The following is a 16,221-nucleotide window of genomic DNA, read 5'->3' on the forward strand; positions in this document are numbered from 1 at the left end:
AGGTCATGTGGTTTCACTAGTTGGTCGGGCGGCCATGATGGAGTGGAGGGTAGTGTATGCAAAGTATGTGGACATAGCCTGAGTTTTATCGCTATGTGTATAATGACCATAGTAACAGATATTAGGCCAAACCAACGGATGTAGGCTGAACGTAGCATAGGTCGCTAGGCAGATTAGGGATGCATTTGCAGAGATATGTTCACAGAGCGCTCCATGGGATATCCTCATTCAAACCCCGGCTACCGGTGGACAATCGGTGTATCCACCTCTGTTCCTTCAGGAAAAGATTGTGCTTGGATTTGTCTGGGGAGGTTTCAAGAACTAGCCAGGACAAGGAGTCAGCCGTGTGGTTATGTTCTAAGTAGTGTCTGCACATCTTTGTGTTTGTTTTCTTGCAACGAAAGTTGCTTCTATGTTCAGAGATACGGATTTTCACAGGGCGGGAGGTCATGCCCACGTACTGTAGACCGCATGGGCATCTCAATAAGTAAATGCAGTTGGGAGTATTGCAGTTAGTATGGCCCCGCAATTCCCAGCGGAAGGTGTCCGGCAGGAGGATGGTTTTGTATGTGCTGGTGAAGGGGCACACACTACAGGAGCCGCACTGGTAGTGTCCTCGTGCAGACCCGGAAGCAGAGAACGGCCCGGGACCAGGGTTCAGTTCCCGACGCTGCAGGGTCGTGGACCTAGGTCAGCGGACTCGATAATTCTCGCCTCTGTGCCTACTCTAACCAGGGATCCCTCTCGGCAACTCTGGGCATTAGCTTGCCTCATCTCTACAACGGCCCCCCACATTCGCCGGGGATGCCTGGTTTTGCCTTGGAGATACCCAGCAGGGACCATCTCACAGGGATAGCCAGGACAGGTTCCCCAGCGGTCTACAGCGCCTCGACGCCTCAGGGCAGCAGTGCGCTTTACAAGACACATACATTTACATACATTTACAGAGTGGTTTGATTAGGTGGCTCAGCCTTCTTTGGCCTAGTGTGCACCACAATATCCTTAATATTCCTCGACCTTTTGAAGGCAAATCTGGGTGTTGTAAGATTGAGATCGCCCGTGTTCAGAATTTGCCAGTGTCTTTTGATTATCATTTTGATTTCGTTTGAGGCTGGCGAAAATGTGGTGACACATGTAAGGAGATCTGCCTCCTGTGTCGTCCGGGTATTGTATTCAAGGAGGGCCCCCCTATGGTTGTTCTGTGCACGTTTACCTGCCCTAGATATCTCTCTAGTGGGGTACCCTCTATCCCTCAGGTTTCTGGATAGTAAGGAAGACTCAGTTTTGTAATCTGACAGGTTGGAACAGTTCCGCCTGACCCACAGAAATTGTCCGAAAGGCAGATTCTGTCTCTGGGCCTTAGGGTGGTGGTTGGTAAAGTGGAGCAAGCTGTTGCGGTCTGTTGGTTTGCGATACATGACGGTATCTATTTTGCCCCCCTCCAGTCTGACAGTGAGATCCAAGAAGGCAATTTTGGATGCAGACGCCGTTATGGTGAAGTGGAGGTATTCGTTCAGTGTGTTTAGTCAACTGAAGAACTCTTTGTATAGATCTTCAGTGCCTGTCCAGAGTACCAGGATATCATCAATGAACCTCCTCCATAGTTTGATGTTAAGATGGTAGGGGTTCACTGGCCCATTGATGTGTATTTCTTCGAAGTCTGCCATGTAGAGGCAGGCTACCGAGGGGGCAAAAGTGCTGCCCATGGAAGTACCCTGGGTCTGGTGGTAATGTTGCCCTTTAAACTCAAAGTAGTTCTCCGTCAGGGCAAGGGTGGCACATTCCATAATGAAGGATGGTGGCATAGGAGAGCTCCATTCTTCAGCACCGAGGATTCTCTCAATCACCCCTAGTGTGGCCCTCTGGTGGATGTTGGTATAGAGGGCCTCCACGTCTAGGGTGATGAGAAAATCAACCTGGATATCCTCCTGTAGATTATCCAGGAGACTTAGGACATCAGTGGTGTCCTGGACGTAGGAAGGTATTCGTTTGACCGGCGGCTGTAGAAAGTGGTCACAGAACTGTGACAAAGGCTCTAGAACAGAGTCAATGCCTGATACAATCGGGCGTCCTGGTACTGGGGTGGTCCCCTTGTGTATGTTTGGGAGGATGCTCAGGATCCCCCAATATTTTTTTCTGGTGTTTCTGATCCTGGTTGATTCTGGTGTAAAGTAGGTGACACATGTAAGAGCCTCTGTCGTTTCTTTCTGAACGGTTTCCAGCAAGGCTTCCCTGGCATTATTCCTTGCCCTTTTCATTGCGCGTTCTATGGTACGTCGCTGGTATTCCCATTTGTACAGTTTCTCTGCCAAGTTGTTCGCTTCAGACCTGTAATCTTCAGTGGAGCTAATATTTTTCCTGATGCGGAGAAATTGGCCTAAGGGCAGGTTTTCTTTGAGGGCTCTAGGGTGATGGCTGCTGAACAGTAAGAGGCTGTTGGTGTCAGTTGGTTTTTGTACAGTGTAGTGCTCAGCTGACCTCCTGCGAGCCTGATGTTCAAGTCAATGAAGGAGACCATGGAGTCAAAGATAGTGTGGGTGAATTTGAGGTATGGATTTAGGGTCTTCATCCATGTGCAGAAGGACTCGCAACAAGTCCTATCTCACCTCCAAAAGATCAGGATGTCATCAATGTACCTCTTCCACAGTAAGAGGTTGGTGGTGTAGGGATTATTCGATTTGAAGATGAATCTTGTCTCAAAAGCAACCACATACAAACAGGCTACATTCGGGGCAAATGTGCTACCCATGGAAGTGCCCTAGGTTTGATGGTAAAATCTGAAAGAGCCACTTTAGTGATAGACTCCTTACCTTAGAATATCCCCAGGCGTCAGGCTGGATCCAGAAAGATTTCGCTAGCAGTACCTCTGCACGTCACTACGAGGCGTCGTGCGGCTCCGCGTCCGTCGCCGGCTCAGTAAGCGCTGAGATGACATCACGGAGACTACTTAGGCGCCACTCATGCGCGCTGATGTCAGTTATTTCTTTTTCTGCACCAGTAAGCGCAGATCTGGTTAGAGCACGTACCTTAGTCACTTTTTAACTACCTTTTTGGGACTTTTGTCTCTTGTGGGTCTTGTGAGAAAGTGCCATCTTTCTTGCATAGGTATGCCCCCACTTTTTGCTCAATTGCTGATGTGCTTTGACTGAGTGTGCCCTGGGCTCCTGCCAACCTGGTACCCAGGGCCTGTGTTCCTTCCCTAAAACTGTGTTGAAACTGAAACCCAATTGGCATATCTGGCCACCTGTCAGCCCCTAGTAAATGGTACCCAGGGCATGGTGACCAGAGAAGACCCCTAAGGGCTGCAGCACTTATTGTGCCACCCTTAGGGGCCCTGTACCCTGACACCCACACACTGCCTTTGCAGGCTGAGTGTCTAGGTACAGAACTAAACAAAGAGTCGAAATGGCACACATCCCTGTGTCAAATAATGAAGGTACACAACACTGTCAAGACCTAACCAAGTGCAGAGCTTGGGTGAATCTGCTTCAACCTTCTTACACAAGTATTTTTTTTAAAAGAATTCAACTACTTACATACAAAAAATCGCACATTGGGAGGAGCTTAGCGCGCATCCAAGATGGTCACGTGAGCACAGGGCTCCCGAGACCCTCGCCGCCCCCCCCATCTATCCTGCCACAAATCCTGATATAGACGACGGGTTCTTCTAGATGTCACCCTGCTGACAAAGAAGCTCTTTCCAGAAATCGATTTGATCGCCGGGAACCGGACTTACTCCACCTCGAAACTTTGCGGCCTACATCGATGAACAGCCCGGGACTTGAGTCCCCGAGGTACCCAGGTGGCAATTGAACAACAACGGCCAGTGGACATCGGCCAGTGCTCCTGCAATACTTTCGGTTTCGCTTTTGGTCTTTGTTAGCTGTGACTAGCTGCCTGTTGACTCTGCTGGCCCATGGCCTACCACTGACCGTACGCTTGTCTTCAGGCCCTTGTCCCTAGACCCTACGAGTCAGCTTTGCGAGGAGCCATTCAAACCAGGTCCCAAAGGCCCCATCGGGGCTCGTTGCTCAATATGGCGAGCAAGCCGGAAAGTGAGAAGCGGACCACCAAGGTCACACACCGAGGGGGTATCATCCAATCCAACACTATGGATCGCTTCACCTGCCCAAAAGGATCCCCCAGTGGTGGGTGTAAAGCTCTGGACGAGACTGGGGATGGCTCTCCCGTGACTGAAGAACTGACATTGAGGGACGTCATGGGCGCCATTGCAAGCATGAAGACGTCCATGGGCCAGCAGTACGAGACACTGGCTTCAAAGATTGACATGGTGGCAATCGATGTTAATTTGATCAGGACTGATCTTGCGAAGACCAACGAGCGGGTCAAGTCCCTAGATATCAAGACCGCCAGTCTCACGACCGACGTATCCGATCTTCAGACTGAAGTTCGCAATCTTCGATCTTCTGATGGCTTGTTCGCCCGTCGGCTGGATGATTTCGAAAGACGGGCTAGGCGCCACAATGTGCGTATCATCGGGGTTCCGGAGAAGCCCACTGAACTATCGACAGATCTCCTTGTGGAGGACCTCATGGAGGACCTCATACTGAACCATTTGGCCCCCAAGGGCCTCAGTAACTTTTTCGCAGTGGAGCTTGCTCACAGAGTCCCTGGTGGCCCATCATAGCCAGGATTTTCAATTTTCGGGACAGGGACGCTATCCTTCAGGCGTCGCGGGTCAACGGTCCCACGAAATTCGAAAATGCAACAATTGGTTTCTACCCGGATTTTACGCAGGCTGTACAAAAACAGCGGATGAGATTCATGGGGGTGAAACGGCGACTTAGGGACATGGGACTGAAGTATGCCATGCTCTTCCCTGCCCGATTACGCATTGAATATAAGGAACGTGCATTCTTCTTTGATCGACCTGCGGTCGTCAGTGACTGGCTCGATACTTTGCCACCGCATCGAGATCACCCGGAACAATCGAGGGGCACTGAAGGTGGCACGGCGGAGCAGGAGGAGTGAGCACTGACCGGCGTGCGTGCTCTATAGACTTTGCAGCAGTGGTTCGATAACTCTTTTGTGTTTGTAAATATATTGGTATCTACCCGGGGGCAGTGGGGATTCGGGACTCTTCTTCCTCTGGGGGTTTCTTCTCTTTTTGTAGATTAGTTTTCTAATGGGGTGACAGGCACACTGCAAGTTGGGGTGGCTTTTTGGTCTAACACAGGGGTGGAGGGGAGTGTTTTGGGAATTTCTCTGGGGGCGGTGGGGGGGGGCTTTGTTTTTTCTTTCATTATTCCGAGGCTACACAATGCTGCATTCTTCGATTTTTGTGGCTGTTTCTTTGTTGGGGGGGCTTTGTCTTCATTTACGGGATGGGGGGTAGGGGGCTGAGGGTGCTAAATTGGAATGTCAACGGTCTGGGTGACAGGATAAAGCGGGGATAGTATTGCAGTATTTGAAACGTCTTTCCCCAGATGTAGTGTTGTTACAGGAAACACACCTGATAGGAAACACATGCCATGCATTGAATAGACGGGGCTATCGTCTGGTGGCACACTCCGGATTCACTACTGGGTCGAGCGGGGCTGGTGTGCTTGTCAGAAACTCCCTGCCCATGGAAATAGATGACACTGTACTAGACGATAGGGGTTGGTATGCTGCTATCACGGGCAGGTGGGAGGGGAAGATAATCTCCATACTTTCTTGTATGTCCCGCCAGGTTTGCAGTCCAGGACGTTCTCTGATTTGGGAAAAGTGGTGTTGGGTCTCCCCGAAGGTATTCTGGTTGTGGGTGGTGATTTTAACTCGGTTGTCTATGGTAGGGAGGACCGCAGCCCCCCCCGGGATCTTGCGAAATCGCAATCTTGGTTGGGTAACTTCCTGGACGCACTGGGTCTGGTGGATTGTTGGAGACTGCTGCACCCCGGACAGGCACAATATACCTTCTATTCGGGCGCACATGGGAGCATTTTGAGGCTTGATTATATCCTGGTGCAGGCGGTCTCAGTGAGAGAAATTCGACACCTGGCCAGGGGCAGCTCGGACCACTCCCCACTTTGGCTTACTATTGATATACAGCTGGGAGCGGAGGGTCGAGTGGCTCCGATCAACCCCTGGCACCTCCGCAATCCTAAAACCAGAGCTGGGGTGGTTAAATGTATGGACTACTACTTTGCTGAAAATGTGGGGTCGGTGTCTTCCTCCATCTCACTGTGGGAGGCTTACAAGACGGTGGTCCGTGGTCAAACCTTGTCATTGATCGTAGTGGGAAGAAAAGTACGAATGAGGAGGTGGTACGATTGGAGAATGAAATTACTGATTTGGAGGAGGAACTGCAATCTGGGGTTACACAGGAGTGGCTGCATGTTTTAGCCCTTAAACAGTCTGACTATAGGGCTCTGGTGACTGATGCGGCCAAGGCAATGAGTCGTGAGCAACAGGGGAGTTTGTATGATGTCGGAGACAAAGCCGGGAAATCGATTGCCTGGTTGGATAAAAGGGATAGACTTAATCGTGTTGTGCCTGATGTTGAAAGAGAGGATGGAGTGCAGGTTGTGGATCCGGTTGAGATAGTTGGAGTCTTTGCTCACCACTTTCAGAAGGTGTATGCCATAAAAAAATGTTAGACAGCTATGGACTTTAAAAAAAAAGGAAGTGTTGAACAACATTCTTCAATAATATGCAAATAGGGCAGCCACTACCCGAAGCTGACCTGGCTCCGAGACAAAGCCAGAGAAAAGTGTGTGAGGTTACAGGCACTCCTGGGCATTGCCGTGTGGTGCATGGCTGTGTGCATCAAAATGTCTATAAAACACACCCATAAAACTGCAGTCACTTCATTACACTTTACAGGGTTAGGCACAGCGTTAATCATTTCTTGCAATGCGTGCATTGTTAACCTGGCATGAAGCAACATTTACCACTGTTGGATTTGTAGCATACCGGAATGATGCCTATGTACCATACCCCTAGGGTGCGTGGGGATTATGTTATGCCATCTATAGGTTCATGTCCCAACGTGTCATTCAGCTATACTGATGAGTTATTTTTAAACCCAGTTCCCTCCCACCTCAGTCAATGCCTGGTGCAGTAACACCAGTCGTACTGGATTAAAGCTGGCTGTGAGCACCAGGTCAAATATTCAGAGTGAACTCTACTGAACAAAAAACTAGAGACATCATTTAAACAATCAATTTCAAAGTTCTATTTGTTGGCAATGAGTGTTTGGGGATATCACCTGCACTACTTACTGATAGTGGATGTTGTGTTTTCTAATTCCTCACAGTGGCGGTCTTGGGATGATATTGCCACTTCCTGACATTGAGTGTCTGTTGCTACAAGGACCACATTTCTCGATATTCCTTGGTAAATCAGACCATTTGCAGATGACTACTGCTTATAAAGAGTACACCTGGTGCAGCAACTGTATAGCCCATTAAACCCTGGTGGCACAGCACACAGGATAATGTGCTTCATGGCTAAACACTTATAAGCCAATGCTGGTTTATGAATCAGGTTTGGAGGACAACCCCAGCTCTTATCCTCTTACTCCCTCTTTATTTTTTTGTTTTCGATGTTATTTGGTATGTCAACAGGCTTTAATTGGCCAAGATGTTCCCACGAACACTCTTTCAAAGATCTGCATCATTTGTTCACTGGCCATCTCTTTAGGGATGAACTGCTTTGAAATATATGCCGAGCAGGTTTATTGACTGTCACTCATGCTATCAAGGGAAAATGTTACTTAACTGGTATCCATCTGTTCGTAGAATGTAGTGTTGTAAATTCTCATGCGTCCACCCTCCTCTGGAAGTCAACGATGAGTATAGTGGTTTATATGTCCTTTCTCATTTTCTTATCTGTGCACTGCGCACTCTGGGGTCGATTTATAGATGAGCAGACAGCTTGTCCTTCCGCCAAGGTTACGCAGTAAATTACTCAGTTGCCGGGTGGAGGGACCATTGGAAAAATGAATAAATGACCAGCAAGCAGGTGGAAATATATAATGCTTTGGTTGGAACCGCCGCCACAGCAGTTCCTGCCAATGCATTTCTTTGTTGTTGCAGGGCTGCGTCAGCATTGTTTGGTGCAGGGATGCGACATGTTGACATAGGACTGCACCAAACAGTTTTCTTTTTTTTACTTTTCACATTACTTTAAATAAAAAATAAAATCCTCCCCTGGCTATGGGAGTAATCTTCCATGGCCAGAGGAGCATTACCACATTTTACGTTCCCTCACGGCCTCAGTTTGCCTAGCATTGATGAATCGAAGAAAAAGCTATATGTCCGCCCATCCTTATTGAGAAGGAGGACATAGAGCCATTTCTCCAACGGTCCTTACTCTGTCAGGCCATCGGAGAAGTTTGGCTGTGGTGGTGATGGAGTAGCCTATTGCTCAACTGTGCAATGCTAAGTATGGGGCAGGGCCTGCCCTGTGAACTGGAGCCTACTGAGCACTGGAACTGAGGAAAATAACCAGACCTGTAAGATTATGGGGCCTTCTGTTGGTCTGGGATTTTCCTGGTGCCAGAGATAGCTGGGTGCCACAGAGCAGGCGACAACTTGAAGAACTATACTGAAGAAGGAAATGGTGATTCATCAGAAGTCACCTACCACGCCTCCAGCTCAGAAGTGGTGGAATGGGTGCAAAACTGGACTTGCCCTTCCCAGCGCAGTCTGCTAGATGTCTGGGCTGAGACAGCAATGATGTCTGTGCAGAAGCAGGCCCTGGGACTCTCAGCATCCTCCAGCTCTGACTTGAGCTGCTAATGACAAAGCCAGTTTCTGTTCCTGGGTGGGTGAGGTGCTGAGGACAGAGTATGCGGTCGCGCCCATAGCAACATAAGCCCTCTCCCTCCTCCTGCTGCCAGGACAGCCTCAGCTTGGAAATCATATTGAGGTTCAGCCACATGGCAGGTGCTTTAGCAGGGCCAAGGGTCACGTCAGGTCTACTGTATGCCGGAGGAAAGGTAGAGTAGGTCTGATTTCTGCTGGGGAGTGTGTGGGGGGCATGATGGGCCCTTTCTGTTTTTCATTCCTGGGGCCAAAGCACAACTCTAAACCGTTTGAGAAGTGTTGCTTCATGCACACCAAGGCAATAAAGGAGCAGGCAGTGAAACATTTGGGGTGCACCCAACTAAAGCCAGCTTTGCATCAATCGAGGTGGGAATCAGTCATTATCTGGTGTCTTATACAAGTCTTCTGGAGACAGGATGGAGAAATATAAGAAAAGGAAAATATGGGTAGGATCTGCATTCAGATGTTGTTCCTTTCCCGCTTGAGAGGTAGGCCTTCCCAACACTCTTCACCTCCAGCATAGTTCTCCTCTGAGCTAGAGCTGATGGACATCACTCCGGCAGACAATCCTTTGCCTGCACAGACTATGCCTGCCCCTGGCCACAGCAGCACTCCTGGCTCCGATGCCATTGTACTTTCCAGAGTTTCTGGTGAAGTTTCTACATGATGGCACATGCTCAGGAATGCAGCTACTCCATCTGGTGTGTATGCAGCCCCTATGGCTTAGTTTAGGTGTCTGACTGGGATACCAATGTTGGGTACTACCCCAGCGCCTTAAAAACCAGAAGCCCACTGCCAGACATACTCCTGTGTCAGCTGGAGCTGCACCAGCAACTGGGACCCAGTTAGTGATTTCTTCACCAGTTCCATTGGAACTAATACAGGTACTGTCACCAACACCAGCTCCTCTTCATGGCCCTTCTCCACAGACAAAGGCCATATTAATTCAGTTGAGAAGGGAGACATGATCATTGTCTGAGGAAGCCAGGTCTAGAGATGAAATTCAACCTGAGCTCATGTCAAGACAAGAGTATTGACAAACCATACCCAACGTTTTTGGGTGAGATTATGATCATAATCAAGTGCCAGAGGTTATCCCCATGATGACGATGACAGCAGGGACACTGTCTACTTCTCCTGCTACCTTGAACACTTCTATCTGGAACATTTGGAGCTTCAAAATACCAACAGCTCAGAAATGGAGATTAAGTGCATTTGGGGCCTGGCACACCCAAAGGAAACCTCCTTTTAATCAGTTGTTAGTAAAGTGGCGAAGGTGTTGGAGTTACCATTTCCTGTGGTGGAGACCAAATTACACATCCTCAAGAAAGCTTACAGCCTGCTTTGACAATATCCAAACTGCATTCTCGTTTTAACGACCTATAAGTGGAATCAATCAAGGCAGAATGACATAAGCCTGCAGCCGGTCCTGTGGTTAATAGGCTGATAGCTCGCAGATGTAGACTGACACCAGGGGTATCCTGACCTTCTGTCTGGCTGTGATCCACTGGCTTCTCAGGTGGTGTACAAGCTAGCCTACTGAACATTCCATTTGACGGCCTCTCATCAATTTTGTGACAGAGCAGAATCTACCCTGGGGAGATTCAGTACTGAGCAATGGCCCTATCCCTGAATATCACGTCTCCAACCCAAGACTTCAAGACTCAACACTAGAAATTTAGAGGCCATCAAAAAGTATTGCCTTTTTGTCAGTACCAGCCCTTTCATCCCATTTAACAACCTAACCGGTTCCTCAGGTAGTATAAAAGTGGGGGTAAGAGCAGAGGCAGTCTTGTACAGCGGCCTTCCAACTACGCCTGTCCTGCACCAGCAGGGAAACCGCTTTAGTTTGCCCTTAAATGATCATGTGCAACCTGTTGGGAGAAGGTTGTCCTCCTTTTTGCAGTCTCGGTAGGCCACTATTATAAACAAATGGGTCCTACAAACTAAACCCTTTCCACGAACATTCTCATTATTAAGTATTGCATTCAAGGGACCACATTAGAATTCTCCACAGGAGCTGCTTGCAGTTTTGCAATGGAGTTGCTCGCAGATCAGGAGTTTGCCAGGTATGCTACTCACCATTGTTCATTGTTTCCGAAAAGGGTGGTGGTCTATGACTGGCACTGGTCCACAGGGTCTTGAATTTGTTCCTGTGCAATGAGAAGTTCAAGATGCTGTCCTTGTTGCAGAATCCGTACTTTCAAATATTAACCCTGCAGTTACACAAGAGGTACCTGTTGTTAACTGTAGGTTCACACCTATTACCAGTTTGCAGTCCTTTCATTTGGACTAACAGTGGCACCTTGGATTTTCACAAAGGTCATGGTGGTGGTTGTGCCATATCTGCACAGGTCAGGAGTCTGTGTTTCCATACCTCGACAATTTGCTACCCAGGATGGACTTGCTGCATCTGGTGTCAAACCACCTGAATTCCACAATATTAATGCTGTTTGACTTGGGCTTTTCCATCAGTATGCCCAATCGCACTTGGTCCCCTCTCACCACCTTAAGCTCAGGGAGTAGTACTGTACACAAAATACCTCTTGAATTTCCCTCCTCTGGGTCTGGGATATTCAGGATATGAGTCTGCTGTTTCAGGAAGGAGCTCAAGTTCCACCTTGGCTGTCCTTAGCCTGTTGGATCTGCTGGCTCCCTGCATCTTACTAGTTACTCGTGTATACTGGGACTTGAGCGCTCGCTAGAGGTGTTTCCATCTGTTATCCAGTATTGGGGTATCTTTCATAGATTCACATGCCTGAATCATTCCACGTTGTCGAGCTGGGAGTCCCACGGTAAAGTATTCAAGCAGTGCTTTCAAAGCTTCATAGGCTATAATAACCTTAAACCAAGTAAGTAGTAGCATGTCTATGTCCTTTTAAAAAAAGGCCCGGTTCTTTAAGGCAATTACTTTGAAGTTCAAACGTGTACAACGTGTTACAATTTTCTGTATAAACAATTTTCTCCCCTATCCTTTATATATTTGGGGTAGAGTGTCACACGTTTTCCTGCCTTTTAATAAAAGGCCTCCATCCCAATTATGACAGTCTATCTGAATGCAAGAAAAAGAGGTAACTGACGTATATATAAATTCCAATACATTCAGTTCACAACACTCACAATGTGAAAAAATGTGTGTAGGCAAAATGACCCCTCACGGGCGAACCACCATCGGGATACTTGATAGGTATTCACCAGATAAGCCCATTTTTATCATCAACGGTGGTCATTTTGCACAAAATAAACGTGTCAGAAAAAAAAACTATAAGTGCAGTGAAGTGATAAAGCATCTCAAAGAAGTGAGTTAGAATTGATAGGTACACACGTCTCACAATCACTTTATTCTTTACTTCGTGAAACCTATCAAGCTAAAAAGCAAGGCTGGCTGCTATACATGCATACCATTAGCCAACATGTTTCATTGCCCAGAACACTTTTAGGCAAATTCTTCAGGGGGCAAAAGTTTCTCGCTACTGCATCAAAGTTGGACACACCATTCATGTAGACCTCAATCAGCCCCGGCGTCTCCTACTGGCTGTAAGGTACGATTAAAATGAAGAAAAGCCCCTCATGTGAGTCTTCCTCTCAGATTCAGCTCTCAGTCGTTATATGAATCAGTCGGAGCCTCACGGAGGGTATCCTCTCAGCACTGATATGCTTAGTGATTTCCCCTCTCTGTTTTAGGCCCCCGATAGTTCTAAAGATCCAGAAGAGGATGTCGTACATGCGTCCTCCTTCAACTTTCATTATACCTCAGTTGGACCTTAGTTGTTTGTAACATTTCTAATGTGGGCTCCGTATGAACCTTTACACAGCTTTGACTTTTGACACTTATACCTCGATTTCTGTTGGCTAACATTTCAGCGCGGCAAGTGAATGAGCTGCAAGGTCTGTGTGTTCGCCCGCCGTTGACCTGTTTTTACCCAGACAAGCGTTTTCTCAGTACTAAAAGGACTTTAATACCCAAGGTGATTACCCTGTTTCTTGTCAAGCAGCCCTTTGCACTACCCACATTTTTCTCCCGCCCCACCCCAACAAGGAGGATGTTCCATTGCCTGGACCCCAAAATTGCCAGGATGAAGGAGTTCAGATCTGATGATCAACTCTTCATTGTATATTTGAGCAACAAATAAGGCAAAGAATGCTGTTAAAGATAATCATCCTTTACATTAAAATCTGTTATGCACTTTCTAAAAAAGACCCACCTGAAGGAATCTGGGGTACTTTCACCTGAGTGAAAGCATCTACCTCGCTACTAGCCAGAGGAGTGCCCGCAGCAATGACATGGTGTGTGGCAACATGGACTTCCCTCTGGCATTTGCAAAGCATTCTTGTGCTGGTTCTGAACTGAGGAGGGATGGAACTTTGCTCATTCTACGTTGCAGGATTTACTAGCCTCACCATTCCCGCAGACCCACTGTCTGGGAGGGGATACTGTGTGGTATCTCCTCAAAAGCTAAGGCATCTGCAGGTAGAAGTACCTTTAGTAACAAACTTTCTGGTGGATACTCTGTCTGCCTGCAGACTCCTCACCAATCCTGCCCACCTACCCTCTCTGAAGAATGGTCAGAGCCATCTGATGTATATTAAGGTTCCAATTTAGTGCTGTTGCACTGCATAGTCCCTGTCATCTAACCTAACCTCATCTCTGCCTCAGAAGACTTGGTATTAACAGACAAGGAACTCCTGTAATGGTGCCAGGGCAGTGCTATGCAGTTTATGTGATGTCACATCCACACACAATCTATGTCACAAAGGAATCAAACTACCTATTGGTGCAAGAGAGTTATGGTAAAAAAAAAATCTGCATCCAGTCTGGCGTCTTTCGATATTCAGAAGTAGAGGAACCTGCAGGTAGATAGAGTATCCATAGAAATGTTGTTACCAAAAGTAAGCCTTATATTCAGTGTTTTTCTCAAAAAGAAAAAAAAGAAAAATATATTGAAATTGCTGAACTTTGAAACCAGAGTTCATGCTGCCATGTTCTACATTCTAGGCTAGAGGTACAGAAGCTCCCTTTCTTCTTGTTTTAGTATCCTCTGATCTCCAATATCTCCTTTTCCCTGTTTATTTTGTCATGGTTGACCATAGGGCTTAGTGAACAAGCACTGAAATATGGATGAAAATGTCACATAATAAAAAATTGATTAGCATTGTTATTGATTATCAGTATTTCTGGAATAGCTGTATTGTTAAAAATGATCAACAAATGACACTTATCAATCTATCAAAATGTAATTTTCAGGTTTTTTCTATTGACCCTCTCAGTGGACTTTGCCAGGTATCAGAAACAATGGCTGCAGCAATATACCTAGTGAATCAAAATCAGAAGAACTAAACCAATAGCAGAAAAACAACAAAAGAGGCATAGTTAATGTATTAATTAACCACAGTGCAGCCTCTTTCCACCAGGTCTACACTGTCAGCACTCCTCTCAAAGCTGATGTAGAGATCACTCCCTCTCAGATCCTTACGCCTATAGCAGGCACCCTCCTTCGTAGACATCTAATGAACAGTTCAGGCTGCTGCACTTTAGGTATGTGTAGCTTTCCCTTAAGTAAGGTTCTCCTGCAGCACTCTCTCCTCTAAATTCCTCATTCACTTTCTTCCTTGTGATTGGTATAGTGGCAGAACTCTTTGTAGGTGTGTCCATGATCACAACTACAAACCCTGACAGCAGTGTTTACACTCGCTGTCAGCACTCATCAGTTGGTTTTCCTATCACATCTCAATCCCTTGGTGATGCAAGGATTTCTGAAAAGTGTGATCATTGAACATGTGATGTGGGACACTAGGCAAGGCTATGTATTAGTTGTCAGTCTTTCTTTGTGCTTAGTTGCCATTCATGTTAAATGTATCAAACGTACAAAATAAATGCATAAAACTGCATGACCAGTTACTGAAAACAAATGCAGCTTTGAGAGAACATCAGGGGAACCATCCTTTGGTTTACACAGAAACACCCAGAATTCTGATCCTGGGTTCTATTCCAGGGCATTTATATACAATTTCTTGGTTCCCAGTCAGACTCCCTCACAGAGGTGTCCTGCCCACGTCTTGTGACAATACCCCATTCCAGAGTCCTGTCCCCTCCCCTTAATACTGCCCTATCAAGAAGCAGATTTCCTGTCACTTAGTATCAACTCCACACATAACCCTACTCTGTGGGTCCAACCACTCAGTCCTCATTTCTCTTCCTCCAGTCTCTTCCCTACTTTTCACATCACCTAAATAATCCTTGCTCCATGGTTCCCATGCTTTCCCAGCCCTTCCTATTCACAAGTAAAGTCTCCCCAAAGTCCCTGAAACCCACTCCTTGATCTGTGCCGCAGCTCGCTAAACATTTGCAACTTTCTTTGGAAAAATACTATGTGATGTGGTGGTAAGCTGATGAATAAGATGTATAAATGCTAACGAGTCAACAGGTGCATCATTGTCTCCCTCTGCAGCATCCAGAGGTATGCCGTCATTCCTCTGTCTACAAACTCTGGTCTGATTGGGTGGGTACCTCACTGTGACACTCTGCACGCGCTGATTAGAGACTATCGAGAAAAGAAAAAGATCCTGCTGAACATTGAACACCGCATCATGCTTCGGGTAAAGCCCTGACTATGCATATATATTAATGCCACCTTTGGTTACATTGAATCGTTATTTTATTTCTTTGCTTTAAGGTTCCTATATACTTCTCTACCCTTCTGGGTTCATTCATCCTGCTCAAATCTCCATGTTGTTTTCAGCACAGGGATTCCTCCTTGTTCCTTCACAGCAACACCTGTCACCATCCAAAATAATTATTTTCTAGTAAAACCATCTGAATTTCTATTGAACATATGAATTGTTTGCATATAGTTTTTGGTTTGCAAACAATCTGCTTTTGCCCTTGCATCACCTACTTACATATTATCCTTAGAGCATTCATATATTTTCAGGCTACCTGCTTGTCAATATCACACAAGTGGAATGAAGAGAAATTATTTTACACGGTCCAGCACACACACCCTCTGTAATCTAATCATCTGAAAGAAACACGTTAGTGTTAGATTCCTTACCTTAGAATAACCCCAGGCGTCAGTCTGGATCCGGAAACTTTTGCGTAGCAGTACCCCTGCGCGTCGGTAGGCGTCGTCTGCAGGCGTCCCCTGCGGCTCCGCGTCCGTCGTTGGCGTCGTGCGCCGTGATGACGTCGCTGGAGTATATAGACGCTGCCTCCGCGCGCTGACGTCAGTTCTTCTTTTTTCCGCGCCAGTGGACGCAGATCTGAAGAGCAGTACTCCGGTCTTTGACCAAGTTTTTTTTTTTTCGAATTATTATCACTTTGTGCCTGTTGGGATGCCTGGGTTCAAGCACTGTGATGACTGTGAGCGCACGATGTCGGTCACAGACCATCACCGCCTCTGTCTCCGGTGTCTGGGTCCCGACCACGACGTGGACTCCTGCGTCGACTGCC

General features: G+C 47.0%; 1 protein-coding gene across 2 annotated transcripts in view; it reads left to right on the top strand.

Annotated features, from left to right (window-relative positions):
* MTOR (mechanistic target of rapamycin kinase) overlaps positions 1-16,221 on the top strand; it is a 938,810-nt gene that overhangs the window by 824,783 nt on the left and 97,806 nt on the right. For both annotated transcript variants that reach the window (XM_086921314.1, XM_086921315.1), the window contains one exon: positions 15,221-15,368. In XM_086921314.1, coding sequence (XP_086777440.1) covers positions 15,221-15,368 — 148 coding nt within the window. The remainder of the gene's footprint in view (positions 1-15,220; positions 15,369-16,221) is intronic.

This window comes from Lissotriton vulgaris, chromosome 5 (assembly GCF_964263255.1).
Source record: "Lissotriton vulgaris chromosome 5, aLisVul1.2, whole genome shotgun sequence".
NCBI classification, from domain to species: domain Eukaryota; kingdom Metazoa; phylum Chordata; class Amphibia; order Caudata; family Salamandridae; genus Lissotriton; species Lissotriton vulgaris.